Source organism: Monodelphis domestica, chromosome 1 (genome assembly GCF_027887165.1).
Source record: "Monodelphis domestica isolate mMonDom1 chromosome 1, mMonDom1.pri, whole genome shotgun sequence".
Lineage (NCBI taxonomy): Eukaryota > Metazoa > Chordata > Mammalia > Didelphimorphia > Didelphidae > Monodelphis > Monodelphis domestica.
The window spans coordinates 274,250,197-274,275,675 of NC_077227.1; the positions used below are offsets into that span (position 1 = coordinate 274,250,197).

At 33.8% G+C, this 25,479-nt stretch overlaps 1 protein-coding gene across 7 annotated transcripts in view; it reads left to right on the plus strand.

Annotated features, from left to right (window-relative positions):
• The window catches only part of SYNE2 (spectrin repeat containing nuclear envelope protein 2), a 416,774-nt gene that overhangs the window by 102,200 nt on the left and 289,095 nt on the right, over positions 1-25,479 (plus strand). For 6 of the 7 annotated variants that reach the window (XM_056810866.1, XM_056810871.1, XM_056810867.1 and 3 more), the window contains exons 8-18: positions 641-822; positions 1,783-1,979; positions 7,723-7,823; positions 9,649-9,750; positions 10,346-10,483; positions 17,059-17,223; positions 19,321-19,433; positions 20,351-20,513; positions 21,919-21,997; positions 23,744-23,931; positions 24,708-24,872. In XM_056810866.1, the coding sequence (XP_056666844.1) occupies positions 641-822; positions 1,783-1,979; positions 7,723-7,823; positions 9,649-9,750; positions 10,346-10,483; positions 17,059-17,223; positions 19,321-19,433; positions 20,351-20,513; positions 21,919-21,997; positions 23,744-23,931; positions 24,708-24,872 (1,593 nt within the window). The remainder of the gene's footprint in view (positions 1-640; positions 823-1,782; positions 1,980-7,722; positions 7,824-9,648; positions 9,751-10,345; positions 10,484-17,058; positions 17,224-19,320; positions 19,434-20,350; positions 20,514-21,918; positions 21,998-23,743; positions 23,932-24,707; positions 24,873-25,479) is intronic. The other variant, XM_056810870.1, reaches the window with a different exon arrangement.

Genomic DNA, 25,479 nt, shown 5'->3' on the forward strand with positions numbered 1-25,479 from the left:
GCCAAAGTGGTCCATGACATAAAAAAAATTTAGAAGAGAAGTTGATGCTTAGTTTATGATAGACCTAATGAATTTGCTTGACTTAATTCCTCTGCAACTTCTCTAAAGTGAATGAGATTAGTAATTTCCTGGTGATTCTAGAATAGAGATAAACCATGTCTGCTCTGGAAAGAAATAAATAAACAGAGAGCACCTCCTGGCCCTGCTTGAGCTTTCTAATACATTTTCCCATTATCTGGCTCACTCTAGATATGTTATTTTCAGTCATTTCAGCTGTGCTTGATTCTTCATCACACTATTTAAGGTTTTCTTGGCAAAGATACTAGAGTGATTTGCTATTTCCTTCTCCAGGTCATTTAACAGATGAGGAAACTAAAGCAAACAGCATTAAGTGACTTGTCTAGGGTCACACAGTTAGGAAAGATCTGTGGCTGGATTTGAACTCTGGTCTTCCTGACTCTAGATCTAGTGCTCTATCTACCTACCTTCTCTTGATGTAAAGTTGATTTTATAACACTCTTCTGTTTCTCCCAGTTTACAATTGTCAGCCCATTTGTTCCTTGGACAAAAATAACATTAAGCCCTTACTAGGTGAAGACAGAGATTAATTGCTATTAACCTTACTTTCTCCATTCCTTAGATTGAAGAAGTGGCTTGGACTCTTTCTTGCAATTACAATCAACCTTCTTTGGATTGTGTGAGTGTTGTGGACTTGTCTCCAGCTTCAGGTCCTCCACCTAAGAAACGCTCCAAAGCACAGGCTAGATGGAAGATGTCAGCCAAGAAGGCCCTTCTTTTATGGGCCCAGGAACAATGTGCCATGTAAGTTGTTTTCCATCATCTGGCATAATTGATGTGGCTCCTGGTCCAAGCTCAACCTTATTTCCAGGTTGAAGTGTGAAGATGACTAAGAACATCCTTTATGGAGGTAGAGTCTTCTGTCTTGTAATGAGAATGTTCTTGGCTTTTCTTTTATCGACCATACTGCCCTTCAGTCTGTGCTTGGGGTGCCTTGTTTCTTTCTTGATGAGTGGAAGAAATTAGGTGGCAGTCTTTACACTTTGTCCTAGTGAATTTGGACTAGAATTATACAAGAAGAGGCTGGTCTTTCCCTAAAAGGTAAGGAACCTTCCTCAAGGACTCAAACTAGGTTTCCTAGATTCCTGGGTCTTCCTGGTGGTCTCGATTCCAGTTTGACCATGGCTTCCTGGTCTCCTCAGGACATCAATAGAATTGGGGACCCCATCTAGAATTGGGGTCTTTCATTCTTAGGTTTTGTCTTACCAGCCATAACATCTGTTTCAACTGAGCAAATTATTTCTATATGGTGGTGTTATATCATTGGTGAGCATCCTTTCTGTGTTATGGTTAAGTAAACCTCCTTTTATTACTTATTGAGTCACCAACAAGTACTGCATTTAGTTTAAATATTGGGACTTATACTACAAGGAGATTGGCCTGAGTAAGACCCATCCTACAACAGAATTTTGCGTGCATTCCTTGAGAGCAGGGATTATCTTTTGCCTCTTTCTGCCTTTCCAGCCCTTAGCAAAGTATCTGGCACACATTAGGGACTTAATAAATATTTATTGGTTGTTGATTGATCCTGAGCCTCACCCAACTTCTTACCTGGATTGAGAAAGCCCAAATAGAGATGATTTATAATATTCTGTGAATAATAAATAATGATTCATTTTATTTACTGTTGATTAGAATGGGAAAGTTTCTGATAAAGGTTTGTTAAAATCCTTTTTTTTGTATTTTCTTTTCTATTTGTGATAGGCATGGATCTGTGAATGTTACAGATTTTAAATCAAGCTGGAGGAATGGTATGGCTTTTTTGGCTGTCATTCATGCTGTGAGACCAGACCTAATTGATATGGACAGTGTAAAGGATAGATCCAGCAAAGACAATCTAAAAGAAGCATTCAGGATTGCAGAACTTGAACTAAACATTCCTAGACTGTTGGATCCAGAAGGTAAATGATCTCTCTCTTCTTTATCATCCTATAATTCTTTTTTAATAACTTTTAAAAATTGAAGCATAAAGCTAATTTTATGAAATCCTTACTCATGGTACAGAGACTCCATATACCTACATAGATGATACCCCTTCCATATTTTAGTTGACAGTCTTCATGAATGGCATAGACAAGTCATTCATAATTTAAGAGAAATAGCAGGAATAATATTTATGAAAGCTAGGATGATTCACTTGAACTGTTTATTGATGTTCATAATATAAGCCAGTAAGTAGTCCCATGGGTTTTAACAAAACAAAAACAAAAACAACAGGGGGCAGCAGGGTGACTCAGTGGATTGAGGGCCAGGCCTGGAGATGGGAGGTCCTGGGTTCAAATCTGTTCCCAGACACTTCCTAGGATTGCCTAGCCTTTACTGCTCTTCTGCCTTAGAACCAATACAAAATATTGGTTCATTGGTTAACCCCCCCACGCACAAGAAAAAATCCCAATAATCTTTACCTTTTATCTTAATATCAATTCAAAGGCAGAAGAGTGTCAAGGGTTAGGTAATTGGGGTTAAGTGACTTGCCTAGGTTCACACAGGTAGGATGTATCTGAGGCCAGACTTGAACCCAGACCTGACTCCAGGCCTGGTGCACTATCTACTGTGCTGCCTACTACCCCTATCATGTGCTTTCAAACTTCAATAATTTTAGGGTCTTATAACTAGAGTTCTTTTCTAATTAACTCATCATGCTATGGAAGGGGCTCTAGTTTCTTGAAACAAAGAGCAAAGAGTAGTTGTTCGTGGTTCAATGCCAATCTTCCAAGACATTTGCATTGTAATACCTGAGATTTGCTCTTGTCCTTGTACTGTTTAACTTTTTTCTCATTGTCTTTCATATTGGATAGACGACATGCTTTTTGAATTTGGAAATGACTCAAAATTAGGAGGGATAGTTATCACACTGGGTAAGTGGGTCAAGATCCAAAAGCTCCTAATGGTCAAGAGCAGTGATGGCAAACCTTTTAGCAACTGAGTGCCCAAATTGTATCCCCATGTGGCATGTGAACTTCCTGCCTTACTCCAGACAGGGGAGGGAGGAAGAATTCCAATTGGGCTTCTGGGCAGAGGAGTGGGTTATGTGAGAATCGTCTTGAGGGGAACATGTGGAGAGAGGGAAGGAAGCAGCCCCCTCTGGCATTCTTCAGCACATATGCCATGGATTCGCCAGCATAGGTCTAGAGAGAGCAAAGCTCTCAAAAACATAGCTTGTGAACTACATGAAGCCCACAACATTCCTGAGTATGGTTTGACCCAGATTAAAATATATTTGGGAAATATTTTATAAAACAAATAAAAATATAATAAATCATGGATAATAGTATTATATAGTTTTCTAAGTGAGTATGTTCCCTGTAGGAATCCTTATGTATGGCTTAATGGCCTCTGTTTCTATTTGAATTAGATACCACTGCTTTAGGGCATTGGTCTGAGTCTTATAAGATGGAATTCAATATTGATAAATGGAAAATCCTACACATAAATGCAAAAAAGCCAACTTCACAAGTACATGAGTGGGGAGGCATACCTAGTGTTTTGTGACAGGATTGGTGCAGACCAGGCCAGTCCAGAGAGTTAGGCTCAGGACTGGAATTCAATGAAACATTTTTGAAACACATTATAAATAAAAATGACTTTTATAACAAAGAAATAAAAGTAGGTACAGCACGCTCCTTTCAACTTTGAATTCTCTTGGGCATCTATGCTGGCTTCGGAAGCAATTCCACAAGGCAGTTAGAAATCTGCTATACTCAAGGACATGAACTCCTTGTAGGTAGAACTTTTTAATACCCATATTATTCTGGACCAGCCAAATCCCAAGGACAGCTTTCTTGCCTTATTAATGGGACCATTCTAATTATATAAAAATAAATGTTATTCCTACAAATTATGGTTGAACAGGGAGCTGAATTCTGGAGAAGCTTTGACTAGATGCATGGATTCCAAGCTCAGTATGAGTCGTCATTGTGAGGTGTCAGTTTCATTTGTTTGCCATCTTTTCCAATCTGATGGGTGGAAGGTGAAACCTTAGGGCCATGTTATTCATAAAATTTTGACACCATGTTGGTGAATAATTCATCTAATCAATTAGTTTATCAATATATCTACACAGAGATGATAATTAAACCCCTGGAAGCTAATGAAGTTATATAGAACAGGCAAAGACAGAAGAGACACAGAGCCTTGGTATATACATACACACAGTTTAGTGATGTATTATGGATAATATTCTAGCAAAGGAAAGTAAGGAATGGTCAGGCAAGAGGAGAAGAACTAAGAGAAAGCATTATCCTTAAAACAGAAAGGAAACGATGGTCAACAGTATCAAATACAGAGGTCAATATGGATAAAAATTGAGATAAAAGCTTCATATCTAACAAGAGAGCATTGGTAATTTTAGAGAGAAGCGTCTTTGTTAAGTGATGAATATGGAAGATTGCAAGGGAATGAGAAATAAGTGGGATGAGAGGAAGTGGAGACAATGAGCATATACAGCTTTTTCTAAGAGTTTGGCTATGAAAGAGAAGAGAACTACAAGATGAGAAATTAAAGGTATGGAAGAGTCTAGGAAAATTTTAAAGGTTAGAGGAGCCATGCATTTTGTAGGCTTAGGCTTAAATCAGTTTTAATGATTTCTCTACCTAGATTTACACAGTAAATGTAATATGGGAATAAAGTGGAATCCAGATTCTAGGGATATACATTCAACTCTGTTATTGGTCATCTGTGAAACCCTGGAAAATGATCTATTTTTTACTTCATTTTCTATCTTTGCCATTTTCAATGTCCTGTTCAGGGGATAGTGTTTCTTTTTATCCATTTTATTGACTCTTTTACAATCTACTATTTAGTATTTTAAGCACAAATTTTCTTCTAAGTGATATATTTTTTCTTCTTTTATCTCATTGTTTTCTCTCTTCTGCTCTTCCTCTTCTGGCCTGTCTTCCTTTCCTTTTCTTTATGTTTCTCTCTTTTTTCTGTCTAATTCCTCATTTCTATTGCTTGTTTGCCACAGTCTGGCTCCCTAAATCTTCAATAGCATAAAACAATTTAATATTTTTGTATCTTAAGACAATTAAGAAACTAATGAAATAGTCTAATAGAGGTAATTTTCTCATTGTGTGAATGATAGTCCTTGGTTTACTACAATGAACACAGTGTGAGGACCAGTTAATTCAGTCATTTGAAATGCAACATTAGTTACTGATGTAATCTAAATACCATAGTCATTTGAGAATGTATGAGTCATCTCTTGACTTAAATAATTTTGTAAGTTTGTTGACATGTCTACTTGCATATATCATTTGTAGTTTCAAAAAGGGGTAAACTTGTGAAACTGTTATAATTATTTATCTCTGAGATCTAGCTATTTTTCATTAATTAGTATGCTCCAATTATGTGAAGCTGGATTATTGTTTTTTTTTTCTTATAATCTCTGATGGTTCTTTTGACAGCTTATCCTGGGATATTGAAAGATTACTTATGATTTATTCATTATTTCCCACAATTTTATCTTTATAGTATGGATTGAGTTCTAGTTTATTTCATTTGATTGAAATGTCTAAGCTGGACAGGATAGCTTCAGAGGCCTCTTCTAGCTGAGGATGAATGAATGAATGAATGAATGAATGAATGAAAATAATAACCAGTATTTATATAGTGCTTTAACATGTGTAAAACTTTTCATGAACATTAGCTCACCTTATCCTCACAACAATAGGTAGTAAAGAAGCCTATACTCTTTTTTTTTGGAGGAGACAAGCATGTATAGGATGCTTCTAGCTCCAGGATATAGGGAAAGGCCCAGGAGTTCTTAGGAATGTTGTAGGTTCTGTTATTCTGTAACCATGGTCATTATAATTTTTAAAAAAATCTTTTAAGTATGTTTTGACAGTTTTCTAATCATATTATGGCACATATATAAATGCCCAAATACTTTTATCCTTATCTTGAGTAAGATTCTAAGGCTCTCATTCTCCTGATATCTACATAGAAGTCCCTGGGCTCAGTCCCCCACCTTATTTCTAGGTGGAAAGCATTTATTCCTGATACTGCTTACACTATTAGACATAGGGCACATTCTTGATCTGGCAGAAGGGGTGATATCTCCTGTGGGAGATTCCATGTAGGATGTGGAAGAGGAATCTGGGTTCACTATAGATTCTACCACATATAGTTGTTCCCCTGAAGGAATTTGTATTAGTTGTAAATTGGCTCTGCATGCTTAAAAGATATCTGCTCTGTGGACAAAAATAGAATTTGCTTCTTCAGTAGTGAAAATTTTGTGACTCAAAACCATTGGCTGCCTAATATGTCTAGGATATAATCCTGCAAGCCAGCTTCTTATACAACATTGTGCAGTAGATAGAGCTTGTTTTAGGTACCTTCTCAGCCTTTTCTCTCTCTCTTCTCTACCCTCTGTTTTCCCTTTAAGGACTAAATAGTCTCTTAATGGCTTTTTATTGGTCAAGCCTTTCCTGCTATTCCTGGTGTCCCTTACTTTGACTACTTCTCCTACATCTTCCATTCAAAATCTTCTCTCATTTTGCTTTCATATTGTAAGGGATCTGGCTACCTAATTCATATTAGGAAGTTAATGACACTTACTGGCTTACTATAATATTATACAGTTTAGAATTGGGAGAGTTTTCATATATTTTCTATTCAAATTCTTATTTTACAGATGAGGAAAAAACTAAGACCGATAGAAATCGATTGCCCATTCTCTAGATTGTATGTGTTTTAACTGAGTGTAACACAAAAAATCTCTGTGGAATTTGAGGCTTTGATGGAACTTTCTTAAACATCCATAAAAATCATGCTAAAAGAGTGTTATTTACAGCTTGGAGCCCAAGCAACCAGAGAGCTCCAGCAGTTTTCATGAAAACAGGCACATCCAAACATTTTATGTTCCTTCCAGATACTAGCATAATACTTAGGAAAATTAATATATTTTATCAAGACCACTGAACATAGATGCAAAAGAAATAGTGAGTTCGGACAGAGTAACATTTGATTTCTCTACTTTGCAACTAACCTAATGGCTACTTTGGCATGCTATTTCCCTAGTTTTTTGTTGTTTGGGAATAACTGAGCAATGGTAAATTTAAGCTTGAGCTGTTTCCAAATCATTATAAATTCAAAATTAGTGAAGTTCAAAGGAACATGTTTTTAACAATTCCAATTTCCTACTTCCTGGTTTCCTAGCCCCTGCAAGCCAAGAAAGTCTTTGCCTTCTGCCACTCTTGGCTCTTCTCTCCTATTTCTAGCATAGAACATCTAGTATGGGCAGCCAGCCAGAGACTCTTAGGGTGAAGAATATTTTGGGATTATTGTTGAGATTGCTTTGTAGCATAATATAGTCTAGTGAATGAATTGTTGTTAAGCACAAATCTGATGACTATATTTTTGTTGATGATCACTTAAAATATTTTTTCTTTATTATTAATTTAAAAAATTTTTGAGTTCTAAATTCTTACCCTCCCTCATAATCCTCTCTTACCCATTGAGAAGATAAGCAATATGACATCAATTATACATATGAAATCATGCAAAACATTTCCATATTAGCAGAAAGCAAAACTGAAAAAAATTATATTTCAATTTGTACTCAGAATTGTCTTATGACCATAATAAGTTTTATGCTCAAACTGGAAACTGATAAAAGAACTTACGGTATTATCTGTGTTACAGATGTTGATGTTATCAACCCAGATGAAAAATCAATCATGACCTATGTGGCCCAGTTTCTACAGTATTCCAAAGATTTGCCTGTGGCTGGAGATGAAGTTCGGGTAGTTGTCTGTCCTGTCATTGAAGTTAATTTTATTCTCTACTTATATAGTTCTTTCAAATGAAAAAAAAAAACACCTTTTCTTTGTCATTCTGGCATCAAGTTGTCATGAAAATTATCAGAATACTATTATTTAATAATTTCATCTTTTCTTTTGTCACACTTGTCATTCAGATGCATAATTGGGAGGTTGAAACTTCATAGGTCTAAAAGAAGTGTACACTGAGGCTTCCTCCATTCTTTCCTTGGTTTCTTTTTAAATCAGGAAATTTTAACCTTCATTCTGAAGACTTGGGAAAGAAATATATTTTTAGAACAATTTAATTGTAATTGGTTTCCTTTATAATTCTTTAGATTTAATTTTTGCATTAAAATATTATTCAGAGAAGGAGTTCATAGTTTTTACCAGATTGTCAAAGGATAAGTGAGACATTTAAGAACTCTCCACTTATGTAAATAAACTTATGATTCCCCCCTCCCCAAAATAGTCATCTTCTTTATTTTGAAACTTAGCCTTAGCTTATTTTTAGTCAGTCACCATTTTGTAGATATTAAGCCAGAGGCTTACTGAATGTGGTAGAAAGATGAATTCACTCTGTAGTTGAATTCAACTATTTCTGACCTGGTGGAGAGCTACTATCTCCTTGATTTCTTAGTTAACTTTTTAGAAACAAAATTTGGGTGAAGAAACAAGATTTAATTATTCATGTTGCAGAATGGAATGAGAGAATATTACTTTGGCTTAATAGGAAAAAAATCTGTATTATAGAGATTAAATGTTAGGAAAGTGAAAAATAAATTTTAATTTTGCTGATGTTGCCAAAATGTGGATTTTGTGTTTGGACGCAAGCAAATGTACCATCTTTAAGATAATCAAAATATCCAAGCTAGTTCATATCACTTGGTACTGTGATATGATAGCATTGTGTTTGGGATTCCTAAATTGTTCAATCAGTAAACCAGTTAATAGAATTTAAAGGCATTGGGGATGAGAATGAGAATAATTTCTACTCTCAAGGAACTTATGTGGAGGGAGTTGTCAAATACTTATATGATTATTTAGAGAAGAGAGCACCAGATGTTCAAAAAGAGGACATGATTAAGAAGGCAATATGCTTGGAAACAGAAATGGAAATGGAATCAAAGGCTCTTTAGAAGGGTTAGCTTTGGTAGAGAGGAGGTCCATCTCATTATCAGAGCCTGGAGGAAAGTGTCCAAGGGTAGGGGGTTCAAAAAGGGGAGAATAGGGAATTTATGGTAAATTCCATTAGTTTTCCCAATAAAGTAAAAGTTGAAAAGAATTATAACAACTGATACAGAGTGAATTCTGTATTTATCATAATGGTAATTTCTTATTTATTAAGCCAGGCCCTGAGTTTCATTTTCTAGTCAATGAGCACTTCCAATTCTTTGCTATCACAAAAAGTGCTGCTAAGAATATTTTAATGTACATGGAAATTTCTTTCTTATTAATGGCTTCCTCAGGGTGTAAGTCTAGCAGTGGAAGCTCTAGGTTAAAAGAATGGACATTTTAATTTTAGTGACTTATTTGTATAATTCCAAAATACTTTTCACAACAGTTATACTAATTTAAATTTCCACCAACAGTGTACTAGTGTGCCATAAACTCTCTAACACTGATTATTCTTATCTTTTTACATCTTTGCTGAGTTGTTTTGATTTGCATTCCTTTTATTATTAGTCATTTGAAATATTTTTAAAAATATGGTTGTTAACAATTTGGCGTGCGTTTGAGACTATCATCTATCTAATGACTGGCCATTCAGTAACCGTTATATTTTTCTTCTTGTTGTTCTCACCATTAGGAAAAGGTGAAAGATGCCACAGTCTGGCTGATTTCACAAGAAGAAAAGTTGCATAAGTTACAGATGGAATCAGAAAAGGAGACATACTTTAAAAAATCTCAAGTAAGTGTGAAAGTTATTGACTCAAATAGCACTATGTTTGATTCACAGAGTACTTTTTAGCTATCCTTGAGGAAGGTTACTATGTGAGCATATTTATATATATTTATAAAGTAAAATCGTTTAACTATAAAATTCTCTTCTGGTTTTAAGAGTTCTCTTTCCTCAGAAGAACATTGCATAATTGATCACTAAACACTGATGAAGGGCCTATAAGGCTAAAAAGATTATTAGAAACAATAATGAGATCATTACATATTCCATAGATCCTCATTTTATTTCTCTTCTTCTTGCATATTGAGGTGGCTTTATTCCCATTCTACTAGAAATGCCACAGCACTGATACAGTAATATGTAGCTCAGGTATATTTATCTTTATGACATCCTCAACATATATGTCACCATCATTAGTATCCATGACTCTAGGGTGGAGTGAGAAGAAGCATCTGGGTAAGTGAAAGAAGACTAAATTTAAGATCATTATATTAGTGAACTTCTTTCTAGTCAGAATGGATTTCATAAAGAACATACAAACAACAATATTTAGCTGAGATTTATAAAGGATACACTTTAAATTGCCTCTTCATTCAAATTGTAGGGCATGAGAGCTTTTGTGGAGTCATTCAATGAAGAAAAAAAAGCCTTTTTGGATGTGCTGTCCTTAAAAAGGAATGTGGTTGGGTTGGTGGATGATCAATCTCGATTACGACAAGCATGGGATAAGCTCACTAATCAGGTGACTTCTATTATTATTGATTTTAGAAGCTCTACTTGATTTTGTTTGGGTTGGGCAAGGCTTTGTCTTTAGTGAATGACCCTTTTTTTTTGACTTATGTTAGATTTCCATGGAAAAAATCCCTAACCAGAAGGGAAAACAACCAGCAGGTTTGAACATATGATGTTAAAACAAGTGGAACAATGAAAGTATGTGGTGCCTAAAATCTTCATATTCCAACTTTTCTTATCCTTGGAGATCCATTATGATTTTCCATTATCCTAAAGACTTTGATTTTTGTCTTTGTGCCTCCAATATCTAGTGCAGTACCTGGCACATTATAGGTGCTTAAGATATACTCATTGATTAGTAATATATATTTGTTGATTGGTTGGCATTACAGATGAAATTATGGAGATAATTGTTCAGTGATCCACTGAATACTGCCTTCAAATGAGGTATGAAACAGGGAGACTTTTTTTTTTACTTAGGTGACTAGATGGCTTACTAGTTTCATAGATTTACACAAAGTTCAATAACGAGTTACTCCAAAAACTCCTTTCTTAGATTACATTGCACTAACCAAACCTGGAACAACATGAACAGTGAAAAACATTTGTTAAGAGCTTGTTTTATATATATATAAATATAAATATATATTATATTTTATATATTTTATATATAAATTTATATATATATATATAATTTGTTCCAGGCACGATACAAACTGCTTTTTTCAAATATCATCTCATTTGATCCTTACCACAATTGTGGAAGGTAGATACTATTATTATACCTACTTTACAGTTGAAGAAACGAAAGTGGACATAAATTAAGTGGCCTGCCTAGGACCATGCAACTGATGAAGTTCTGAGACTGTTTCCTGAGCCTGAGTCTTTTTGACTCTAGGCTTAGCATTTTCTCCACCAAATCATGTAGCAAGCTACCAATTCTACTCAATTCCCATTCCAGTAGAAAACCAAAGTGCATGAAAAAGTAATTGCATGTGGAAATGGGGAGCAGTCTGTTGAATTAATAAACATCAGTGCTTCTAAAATTAAATGCTTTGAGAGGATTGGACTTTAGTTGCTGACTTTTGATAGTATTTTCAATAATTTCATCATCACTTATTCACCCCCAAATCTCTCTCTTTAAAATCATTGTTGTCATAGTGAGACTCTGTGGTCATGAAATATGGGACATTGTGATCTCAAAAGAATTAAAGTTATAAAAAGCCCAAGGAACGTGGGAAGGTCAATTTTGGGCATAAATAGTTTGAAGCTTCTTACCACTGATTATTTGCACCAAAGAAATAGCATTAAAGACTTAATTGATAGCAAGTGTAACTAAACCAGCAGGTGGGTTGGCTGGGTAATGAGAATGAGAGACATTACAATGTACTGAACATAAATTCACGATTTCTTGATGATTCAAGGTCAGCATTATGAACAGTATTATAACGTTGTATAATGCAATGATGCCTTCAGGGCTACTGGTTGTATTGGCCTTAGTTTTTTCTTTCACTTATTATCCCCAGGTTACTACAATATTTTAGTTGTTAATGTTATTTTCTTTTCACATTTTGAATGCCTCCATTTTCATCTTAATGTTTTTATGGCCATACCTTTTTCTGGGGAGGCTGTGAAGCCATTTGGATCTCATTTTCTCTTCCACAGTGCTGCCAAGTCATTTTCCTAAAGCAGAGATCTGACTCTTCTACTCAATAAACTCAATGGCTTCCTAGTGTCTTTGGAATCAAATATATAAAATCTTCTGTTTATCTTTTAAAGACTTTTAAAACCTTGCCCAAACTATCTTAATACCTTCATTTATTCATTACTCCTCCTCCTATAGCCTGTAATACAGCTAATCTGGTTTCCTCTCCATTTCTCATACATGACAATACTTCTCCCATCTCTGTGTCTTTTGCTTACTGTCTCTCATGCCTGAGATGTATTCTTTCACTTCTGCCTCATAAAATCCTACTTTTCCTTTAAGATATTGCTCAAATTACTTTCTTTTACCTGTAGTCTTTCCTGATCTCTTTAACTTCTAATGCTCTCCTTCTCAAACTACCTTTTGTCAAATGACATTGTATTTATTTGTGTGTATTCTACATGGTTTTTGTATGTTTGTGTGTGTGTGTGTTTATAGATAGCCACATGTGAATGAATATCTCTTATCTGTTTCTATCATCCATTTCATCTATCTGTCTCTCTCTCTGTGTCTGTCATCTTTGTTGCCTCTCTTAAAAGCTTTTTTTAATCTGGAGTGTTTTATTGATTGTATTTGTATACAATGTATACCTAGTGCCAGACAATTGGTAGTTACATAATACTTTTGGATTTTTTTATATGGTGTAAAATATTGATACAAGTATAATTTCTGCTAAACTGTTTTCACAACAGTTTTTGCCAAAATGAAAATAACCTTATGCTAACAAAATCATAGATTAAGTCCCTATCTCTGTCACTATCTCAGAGAGCTTGGTTGATTTCTACTTATAATATATTTTGAGATCTAATAATGCTTTCTCTCCTCTTTTCTTCTTTTTCTTAATATTTCTCTTGTGATTAGTCTAGACACTTTGTTCCTCCAGATGGATTTTGTTATTATTTTTCTGAACTCTAGAAAGTAACCCCTTGGCAGTTTGATTGGTATGGCATTATATCTGTAAATTATTTTTGGTGATATCATCACTTTATCATTTTATTGACATGGTCCTATTATGAACATTTAGTATTGGTCCAGTTTTTTGTCTTCCATTATGTGGGTAAAGAGGGTTTTATAGTTGTAAACATATATTCATGAGTATCTTCTCTTCAGCTTTTTTATGATATTTAATTATTTTGAATGGGATTTTTTTCTCCTAACTCCTCTTGCTGGATTTTGTTACTAACAGGTCAAAATTGTCTCCATTTGCTACTGCTAGTTCTCTCTGGCTATCTTTTGTTATTTTCCTTCTATAGCCTTATAACCTCCTGCCCAAATCTATTCCTGGTTGTAATTCAGAGTGAAACTAAGGTTAAATAAAACAGAACGACCTACATTTGAGAAATTAACTTTGTGATAGCTATTTTTGTTGGGGTCAGATAAATTTTCACTTATTTTTTATTTATTTTTGGGTTCCAAAATATTCCAAAAGTTTGAGATTGTTGGAAGTCTATGAGGCTAATGGAGTATAATCTATATCTTATTTATTCATTTATTTTAGGGAAGAGGAGACAGAGGAGATGTTTTCTTTTTCCTTTTGACCAGGAATAAATGAGAATTGACTATAATATTTATTTTTATTTTTTCAGCATATGATCCTTGCAAACAGCCATTTTCCTTTTCTGTGAAAAGAAGGAATTGGGTTAACCTCAAGGGTCCCTTTCCATTTTCTATGGTTCTCACTGGAGTTTGGAGGGTTTGGAACTCTGATTGTATTACAGGCTTTCTGGATGGTGTGAATAAATAATTGACTCTCTTGGGATCAATCTGTTTTCTAGGGATGTTGGGATAAAATGTAATGCAAATTACTGTTGTAGTAAAAATGAGTTGTGCATTCTAATAATCAAAAAGAATAAAACTGTACTTTTGTTTTAGCAGAAACAGCATGGGTGGGAAAAAAGACTGAATGAGTTAGAAGACCCGAATTAACTAGTTTTGTAAATTGGAGCAAATGACTTCCCCTTTCTGGGACTCAATTTCCTCATTTAGAAATTGAGAATGTCGAACTAGATGACCTCCAGTATCTTTTGTCAGTTCTAAGCTTCTAAGACTGTAAAACTATAGGTTGTGCCCCCACCCCCAAGAAATAGATGTTGACACTGGACTTCAAAGTAATGGCAGATTTTCTTTCACAATCATTAATTTTAGAATCTTCAGTTTTGATCTTTCAGTAGAAGTCTTCTTTCTCACCATTAGTCTAGTCAATAGTCCAAAATTTCTGGATTACCTAGCTCTTTCAGGTGAGTAAATCATTTCTTTGTAATCATGGACTTTTAAAGGTAGCTCATTCATGACACTGGAATGTTATTTATTAAATCTGCTAAGTGCTAACTCAGTTGCTAACAAACTAAGGTCCCTTTCAAAGTGCAAAAGATAGCTCTATCCAATAAAATAGCTAGAATTTTTACCAAGGTTTAAGGTTTACCAAGCATTTTGTTTATGTTTTCTCATTTAATATTTGTAATACCTTTGTGAGTTAAATATCATTATTATAAATATTTTACATATGAGGAAAGTGAGATCAAGAGAAAGTAAATGCCTTATCCAAGATCAAACAGCTGGTAAATGAGGTTGTGTACAAATGTTTTCCTGACCCCAAAAACTTGCACCCTACCCATTTATCAGTCAGTCAGTTGATAAATATTTATTAATCATGTGCCAGGTACTATATTTATTAATCATGTGCCAGGTTCTATGTGAATGCTTATTGACTATTGGCTGACTATCTAGTGTGCCATCTAAGTTCATGCATCCTCTTGAAATTGCCAAAATATTCTTCCAAAAGCATGAATCATTGTAATTTCCTCCTCAATAATCATTGGTGGTTCCCATTTGTATCTAAAAAATATCAGCTCAACAATTTTGCCTCAATTTACCTTTATAGTTCAGTCATTTTTCAGTCATTTCCAAATCTTTGTGACCCCATTTGGGGTTTCCTTGGCAGAAATACTGGAGTAGTTTGCCATTTTCTTCTCCAGTTCATTTTCTAGATAAGGAGACGGAGGCAAAAATGATTAAGTGACTTGCCCAGAGTCACACATCCAATAAATATCTGATGCTAGAATTGAACCCAGAAAGATGAAACTTCCTGACTCCAGGACTGGCACCCTATCCATTGTTAAGTATCTTCTCCAATCTGTGCAGCAGCCAAACTGACATACTTTTTGTTTCTATAAGTTAGCATCTTCTCACCTTCTTCTGTACTGTTGTACAAGTGAGTTGTTTCCTGTGCCTGATTACTCATTACCTCAATGTCTTAGAATCTTTCATTTCATTTTTGCTTATCTCAGATATTGCTTCCTATAGAGAGCTCCTCCTGTCTCCCTTAATTGTTACTTCTCTGTACCACCTAAAACAATTTTTTATTTACTTTTTTTGTCGATGATGTGTTTTCCTGGTAGAATGTAAGCTTCCTGAGAAGTAGGATGATTTTTGGTGGGAGGGGGTTTGTTTTATGTTTCCATTATCTAAGACAGTGCTTTGTATATTGTGGGTATAAAAACATGCTCAATAAAACTTATGAATAAGTGTATGAACTAAATGAATGAAAAAGCATTTATATCTGGTCCATTGTGTTGCTCCAATACTTTTTACAACTCTGAAATGATACATATTGTTTCTAGAAATTCACTGAAGAATACGTGATCCTTGTTAGGTTTTCCCAATGAGAAAAATGGGAAGTTGAAATCATTATCCAGAAGTTCGACTTTTCCTTGGGTCTTGGAGACCTGATTATAGATTTAGGGCTGGAAAGGATCTGATTGTTGTTATTGTTCATTTCTTTCAGTCATATATGACTTTGTGACCCCATTTGGGGTTTTCTTGGCAAAAATATTGGAATAATTCTCCATTTCCTTTTTCAGCTCTTTTTTATGAATAAAGAAACTGGGGAAAGCAAGGTTAAGTGACTTCTGCAGTCACACAGCTAGTAAATTTTTTAGTTCAGATTTGGACTCAGATCTTTCTGACTATCCACTGTGCCATCTAGCTGCCTTTAAGAAGGAATCTTAAGAGACCATCATGTCCAACTCTGATTTTACTGAGGCAGCTGGGAGATGCAGTTGATAGTCAGTAAGGTCTGAGTTCTAATCCTACTTCAGACAATTACTAGGTGTATGACCCTGGGCAAGTCACTCTGCCTCTGAGCCTCAGTTTGTTTTTCTATAAAATGGGAATAATAATAGCACCTATCTTCTAGGACATTGTGAAGATTGAATAAGATAACATGTGATATGCTATATAAATCCAAATATTATTATTTTTATTTACAAATGAAGAAATTCTGAGGCAGGATTGAAGCCCAGGTCTTCCTGACTTTAAGTTCAGTTATTTGCCAGTTTTGATAATTGAATCAAAATTTAAAAGATCAATAAAAACATAGAATTGTGCAGAATACTGGTAGAAAATATTCAAGTTAAATCATCAATTTGAACAAGTTGTAGCATATGATTGTGATGGAACTATGGCATAAGAAACAGTGAGTGGGTTAATTTAGAAAAACATGGCAAGACCTACATGAAAGTGAAATGAGCAGAACCAAGAGAACATTATATATAGCAACAGAAATATTGTTTGAAGAATGGCTTGTGTATGCCCATCTCCAGAGAAAGAATTCATAAATAAAAATAAGTGGCATAGTTTTATACATACATTTATCTTTTTGTCAAATTATGCTTTCTCTAGTATGGGGAAGGGAGGGAGGTTAGGTGATACCTAGGAATTTTAACGGAATAAGCAAACTAAATAATTAAATTTTAAAAGTCATTAATAAAATCACATTTGAATTGCCTTTCAGAAATTCCTTACATGTTCTACATGTTCATTCTCATCAAATAGTTGACAGTAGAACACCAAATACTGAATAATTTTATTTTCTCTTTAAGATTAATGAATGGACTGCAAAGCTGGACCAAATCCTACCCCCACCCCTGGATCAAATTGAAGTCTGGCTCCAGGAAATAGAACATCTTATAGCAGAGGATTTACCAGATTCCCAGAATTACAATCAAACTATGGCTCTGATCAAAGAACGAATCTCTTCATTTAAGGTTCGTAAGGAAAAAGAGAAAGGAAAGGAATATTTTAGAGACATTGTTCTTGAGTATAACTTTATCCTAAGAGGGGAGTGTACTATTCAAGGTGATCTTTTATGATGATTGGGTCCATTTCTTCTGGGAGATAGTGAACTATTTATCCTAGGGTCATATTGAGAGTTTGTATTGAGAGTACTGATTGAACCCTCTTTTTTGGGGGATTGGATATTGGGAGCAAGGAGAGGGGTATAGCTGAAAAATTCCCATCCAAATATGGATCGTAGTCATAGAAGTGGATACTGAAGTCTAGATCCAGGCAAGTGAGAGGCTGGGTGAAGTAGTGGATAGAACATTGAACTTGGAGTTAAGAAGGTATAGTTATTCAGTTATTTTCAGTAATGTCTAACTCCATTTGGAAGTTTTTTGACAGGGATACTGGAGTGATTTACTATTTTCTTCCCCAGCTCAGTTGACAGATGAGGAAACTGAGGCAAACAGTCAAGTGCCTAGGGTTTCACAGCTAAGAAGTATCTGAGGCATGGCACTCTATTGTACCACTTAGTTTTCTTGGCTTTAAGAAGCCCTGGGTTCAACTATGTCTTCAGACACTAGTTGTGATTCCTAGGAAAGCAATTTTACCTTTCTAGCCTCAGTTTTCTCATTTGTAAAATGAGGGTTATAAACTCAATGATCTCTAATATTACTTTAAGTTCTAAAGCTATCTTCCTCCGAGTTGTGGAATTCATGTTGAAGAGGCAGAATGCAATGTCTTAAGTGGAAGCCAAATCATAACAAGAACTTATGTCAGAGCCTGAGAGGGGACTACCAAGAAGCGAAAGTCAGGGACTGTATTATTTGGTGCTGGGCAAGTAGCCTCCTGGTCAGTTTAGTTTTTTGTACTAATTTGGACTGTGAGTGCACACATATGCAACTGACTCTGATAATCATAAAACCATCTCACTCAGCAGATGGGTTAAACCAAGTTGAGGGTAACCAAAAATTAAGGGGATGTCTACCCCAAATGTATGAAGACTTCCTCTGGTGGAATGGGCAAATGAGAACAATTTATTCCAACCACCATGAAGGCAGCTAAAGCAGGATCTATGGAGTGCTTAAAACTTGGTCAGCCATTGAACATGTCAAATTCATCCATTGCATCCTGGGCCATTTTCAGTTGTCCTGACTTTTGTCATGTCACTGGACTTTTGATGACTTTGGAAGAGAGAGTGAGATGGACAACTTTGTGCAACTTTGCCTAACTTAAGTCACATTTATACACAGTTTTAAGACATCACTGTGATGTTATTGGTCCTCTGTGAAGCGAAGGATGAGCAATGATAGATGAAGAAAATTAGTCTTGGAAAGGATAAATGTCTTGACCAGGACTGGACAGCTAGTATCTGAACCTAGTTCTTCATGACTCCAGGTTTCACACTATGAAGTAGGCTACCAGTTTGTTGCTGACACTCTTAATATCCCTAGCATTGATGGAAGCCAAGGGGCATCAGTTAATACAATTCGAAAGATGGCCTAGGAAGCAGCACTTATTGAACAGGAGGGTATATTTAAGTTTGAATTAAGGGGGAAAAATTCCAGGGAAGATTAAACATTTATAAAGACTAAATAATATCTTATGTTTTCAAGGTATTCTTTTAGAATCAGAAAAATTTAATAAGATAACACCTAAAATGTTATGAAAATATTTTAGTATCATATAAATGCTAGTTATTACTTTATTATTATGAGGTATATACATTTATTATTAAAATTTTACTATAGTAAGTTTTTAGCATTTGGATCTTTGTTAAAATAAAAAGCATATCAGAAAATTTCTGTCAGAAAGGGAACTTATGTTTTCATCAAAGAAAAAAATGTTTTGATTTATTATAGAATTTCTCAGTTTTCATCACTTGTGATTGAATTCAACTGAATTAAGATGAAAATATTTATTTGCAAGACTTTACTTTCACTTTTCAGACTCTGTAGTAGCCAAAAGAGAAGCTTTAATGGTTATCTGGATATGATGTCATGTTTCCTGGAAGTGAGATTAAGTCTTCAGTTACAGTTTCTGGCTGCCAGTCTTGGTTCATACTATACTCATTCTCTTTGCAGAGTCTGATGGATGAGTTTGATCGTCACCTGAGCAGTCTCTTGAAATTTGAGAATAAAGATGAACAACACATGCCAATGGTCCCACCTGATAAACTGGAGGAAATGAGAAGAAGGTTGTAGGAATTCTAGCATTCCACATCTGGTGTTATTATTTATGAACCTTTGGGCTAGCAAGGGCTTAGGGGTTGTGGAGAAAGCTTAGATAGATTAATTTGGGTTCAGTTTCTGACAAGTGTAGCTTGGAAAATTATGTAGAGTTGGCTCTGAGGCTATTTAAAAGAAACTACTTTAGAGATTTTGTAAATTTGGTCCTATGCCATACCAATACATGTCCTTGAATCTCTTCAGCTGATATGAATTCATTACATTACATTTGTTTTTTCTACATATTAAAAAGCTTACACATGTTAATAAGTCTAGCATTGATTCTATAATTATTTTCATATGCCAGATATTCACATTCTGGCAAGTGAATATTTGACATTTTTCTATATTTACTATAGCTTGTATGCACATATGTCCATAATACCACATAATACCATAACTTGCTGTAGTAAATTGAAAGCCCCTTGAGGGCACATACTATCTTTTGCTTCTAAAAATATATATAAATATATCCCATATAGTATAATGTCTAGTATATAGTAGTCACTTAATAAATATTTATTGACTGAATGACATTTTTCCAATTTTTTTCCCCAAATATAGTCAAATGTTTCAAAGATAATTTTTCATTAGAATATGTTTTAGCCAAAGTGAATGTTTCTTTAGAAAACATTCTATGGCAGATACTTTGGCTTGGAAATATTTCCTTCATTTTCTGGCAGTAGGGATGATTCTTGTAACATTTAAAATATTTTTATACTACAATTTTTCATCATTCAGATGGGAGCTCATACCTCTGGGATTTAAGTGCAATAGATTTTAAAAAAAGAAATAGCTAGTGGTTTGAAGGTTGCTTTTTGTCGATAGATATTTCACTATGCCAGGAATATTAAAAGTAAAATTTAAAGACTGTCTTGTTTTCCAGATTCCATAATATTATGGGGACCAACTTCATTGGACTTTTAGAGTTTCACTACTATTTGTGCTCTGTCTTGGGTTTAATAGAGGAAGTAAAATCAAAATTGAATCTCTGGAATATCAAATATGGGACTCGGGAATCTGTGGAACTACTGTTGGGAGATTGGCATGTAAGTTAAATTGTATGTTCTCTTAGTGCATTTTCATTTTTGATAACCTTATTGACAGAAGTTAGCATTAGTTTTTTGAGTTCTATCTTATTCATCTAGGAATTGTTTTTGTTCCATTGTTTAGAATAGATACTTCTACAGAGGATAAACTGAATTGGGTAAAACATTATTGTGACCCCCCCCCCTTGATATTCCTTAGATTTTGTCTTTTTTGCCTTCTTCATAACCAACTTATATCATCCTGGATTCTTTTCCTGTATCTTCAATCCTTAATTTATTAATGTTTGTCTTTAATTGTCTTGAACTTACCATTGCTCGTAAATAAATCCACTCTTTAGGAGCAATGATCTGAATAATGCATATTCAAATCTGTACTATATCTTCTTGGGCCATTAACACAAATATGTTGAAAGTTTTTAGGTCTTGTTTGTATATGAACTGACTGCCATATCTTCCACCTTCAATTGCTTCAGAAGGCTGGCTGTGGTTTGGTCTGCTTCCATTATGACCCCAGTCCTGAAATATGGATTCTATGATAATGGAATTTACATATGTTGGAAATTGTGATAACTTTGATTAGTGATTATTTAAATTTTTTTTCTAGATTCATAAGCATGATATCCATTTTAAGGCACTATTATTATAAGTAACTAAATGGCATAGTGGATATATAATATTCTACTTTAGAGTCAGGAATTTTGTTGTTAAGTAGTTTCAATCACATCCATCTCTTTGTGATCCCATTTGGGTTTTCTTGACAAAGGTACTAGAGTGATTTGTCATTTCCTTCTCTGGCTCATTTTATAGATAAGGAAACTGAGCCAACCAAGGTTAAGTGACTTAGGCTCACACCAAGCCATCATTTAATCCTTCTTAGCCTTATTTTCCACACTTGGAAAAATATAGATAAAATTGTATCCACCTCACATGGTTATTGTGAGGATCAAGTGAAATAATATGGTAAAACATTATCTATCTACTGCTAACTCAGTAATATTTTTCTAAATGAAGTATAAAAATAAGACATTTGTAAGGTGAGGAGAATTTGAAATGACTGGAAATTTGTCAGCATTTAGCATTTATGTTTATAAAACACTGTAGTTGCTTCTTCCTGACAAGTTTAAAAATTATTTTCCCCAGTAAATCAAGACCAGCAAGTATTAGAAATAATTAAATAAATAATAAAAAATGGTATTGTCTTAGTCTTTAGTTAGGCTTCTATCATCTTCCACTATCTCAAATCAGAGTTTTATTTATGCAGATATCATCATATATTTTTGTCAGCAGAATTTTATTCATTTAGGTACAAAATATATTCAAATTTGTGTCATTTTCTCTTTCTTGTCCATTTTATTTAAACATTTTCATTTATGTAAATCTTTTTTCTTCTTTCATGTGTGGGCAGAAATTTATTGAAGAAAAAGAATTCCTAATTCAGCTTGAGAGTTCTTTTAAAACATGTGAAACAATGATCAAGAATTTAGGTAAGAATATAAATAATAGCTTTCTTTGATTTTTAATATTATTAATGTATTTTGTTTTTTACATTACACTTTCCCCAATATGCCCACTATTGAATCTTTCATCATAAGAAAGGAAAAAAAAACAAGAAAGTAAAGTAATTAACAAAGCATTTGTAACATTCTGTACCTGTAATTTTCTGCCTCTTTACCAAGAGGAGGGACCTGTATTCACTATTATCTGTAGCCATAATTGGCCACTATAGTTAGTCAGAGGGTACCTATCTTCCATATTATTATATTATATTATATTATATTATATTATATTATATTATATTATATTATATTATATTATATTATATTATATTATATTATATTATATTATATTATATTATATTATATTATATTATATCATATCATATTATATTATGTTATGTTATGTTACGTTACATTACGTTACGTTACGTTACGTTATATTATGAGATGAGATTGTATTGTATTGTGTTGTGTTATATGATATATGATATGATATTATATTACTGCAGTTACTGTATATATATATTTTCTCCTATAAATATGGAATTTTAAATTATATTTCAAGGCAACTAAACTGCTTACCTCGTGATGGCACGACTGGGCATCTACTTGAAGAAAGTAAAACACAGGAAAAAAGGGACCAAAACATGATAAAATATTCCTAACACCATTCATTCTTTGTAGAATGATAAAGCAATTTCCCTTCAGCTGGGGAATGGCTAAATATAGCTATCATAAATAAATGAAATGGGATATTATTGTACAATAAGAAATTATCAATATGAGAAATTTTATAAGAAATATGGAAAGATTTGTATCACTGATACAGAGCAAAATAAGCAGAACCAAAATAGCAATTTACACAATTATTCATTGAAAATAAAAAGTTTTCTAAGAAGGAAGTATCTACAATTTTGAGAAACTGAAAAAAAATTAAGCCCCCCCCAAAACAAATGAAATATACCTCCTCCATTATAGTAGAGAGGTAGGTTGCAACTAATACAAAATACAATATATGCTGTCATGACATTGTTTTATTGGCTATTATTGATTGTATGGTTTTTTTAAAAAAATCATAGTGGAAGGCTTAGTCTGGAAGAAAATGTGGATGGAAAATGATTATGCAATAAAGGAAGACAATAATGAAATGAATTTTAAAAATGAAATATTTTATTCATGTCTTCTTTTATCTTAAAATGCTCCACTGAAGGGCTACCACAATGCTGCATTGTGGAGTTAGATGACTGAGTTTTTGAAGGCTAAACAAGAGCAAGCTGTGGCAGGTCCTAACAAGCTAGAAAAACTCTGAATATGGGCCATGCGTGTTCTGTGTTCCCAGCCAAATAAAATTCACAGAGGCTTATCACTAGGTTGGCCACAGAATTATGATTTTTTTATGTATAGCAAGTCTTGAAAGTTATTAAGTTAGAGAAGATTTATGATCTAAGTTGGTAGGCAAACTCACATAGATGAACTGACACATCCTGAATGGATTATATATTTAACTAAAAAATACTTTTAAGTTTCCTTTATACACTGGGAAGTTTTGTGTGCATATATAATATGCATATATATACATATCATAAATATAAAAGTAAAAATATTATCTGTTTAATATTATCATAATATTAAATTTTTCCTTTGCTGCACTTGAACAAATGTGTTCAATTAAAGTCTTTTAGTCACATTATGATAATGTTTTCTAAGATTCTTTTCTTTTGTTAAATATTATAGCTGGAGATCCTCAGAACATTAGCAAACAGTTTAAGATGGTGGAATCTCAGATTTCTATGTGTAAAAAATGCATGTATAATATAAAAACTACCCTGCAAAAAGTTCTGTCATCTTGGACTACATATACAGAAAACCTTCATTCACTCAAGACTTGGTTAGAAGAATCAAGAAAAGAACATCCAAAGCAGGTATATTTTCTTTCTTGACTGAAGGTTTTTTGCTTTTATTAGTTGTAGTTATCTATCCATCAGGTCCATCAGGTATGATTTGCCAACTTACAAATATTCCTACCTCACTGCTTGTTATGGTGATTAGAATTCTACAGTTAGGAATTTTTTCTTTGGGGTCCTGATCACTTTCCCTTTTCCAGTAATCTCCTATTAAAATGTAAATAACTCTGGAAGGAAAAATACCTTAAAGAAATAGTACCTTAGAAGTAATTATCAGATGCTTTCTAACAGTTTCATCTAGCTAAGTCCAAGACCTTCTGACAATGACAGATAGGCAAGCCACAACTGAGAAGGGAGAGAAGAATGATGAATGGGAAGCTGGGACTGTACTGAAGAAAAATTTCTTCTACTTTCTAGCCTTTTTTCCCCCTACGTAGTTCAGTGGATAGAGTTCTGGATTTCACTTTAGGAAGACCCAAGTTCAAATTACATCTCAGTCACTTACCTAACTTTGTGTCTTCAGGCAAGTCACCCAAGTTCTCTTAGGTTCATTTTCCTCATTTGTAAAATAGGGATAATAATACCACTTACCTACTGGGGTTTGGAAGAGAAAAAAAAAGCTAATATTTGTAAAGTGCTTTGCAAACTTAATATACTGTATAAATGCTAGCTATTATTATAATTATTATTACTATTAATATTTAAGTTGGTTGCTTTGCAAAATTTAAAGTACTCTAGCTATTGGTTATCAGAAGGCCAAAGATCATTTCATTCAATTCTTTTATGTTTTGCAGGTTCCTTTTGAGACACTAGCAAGTTGGAATTCAGTACTTACTACTATAAATGAGGTTGGAAAGTTTTTAATTGATGTTAGTAACCAACAGGTTGGATCGTCTATTAATAAGGAACTGAAAAGACTTAATAAAAGATGGGCAAAATTCATTAAGAAAACTCAATTCGTAAGTCATGAAACCATTTTGTTTTGTTACAATTTTTGCTGAAATTATTTCTATCCTTTCCTATGCTCATTTCCTTGCTCCTTTCTGAATATTTTCTTTTTTCTTCTATTTGCTATTACAACACAAAATCGTCTGAGATGATAGTGTTAAGTCTGCAAAACGTAGAGCCATTAAAAAAATATTTCCTTTCCATTGCCTACCATATTCAATCACTTGTCTTGTCCTCTGGATTCTATCTTCATAGTAACTCATTCATTCTTTCTTCTTCTTCACTTATACTAACCTCCATCCTAGTTTGAATCCTCATCATTTTTCACCAAACTATTGTAATAAAATCCTAACTAGCTTATTAGATAACTTGAAATTATTATATTTAATGAATCCCCAGCATCTCTCCACTCCAGGGGAGCTTTCAATATGCCTATCTACATTATATATATGTATATATATAATTTTTACTTTTCAAAAACTATTAGTAGTTCTCCTTGTTTATAAAAACCATTACTAAATAAGTTAGAATGTGAAAAACTTTTTTGCATATGCGAAGACATAATTTTTAAGTTTTTTTGTTTTTACAAATTTATTAGTTAAAAAATACAATTAAGTT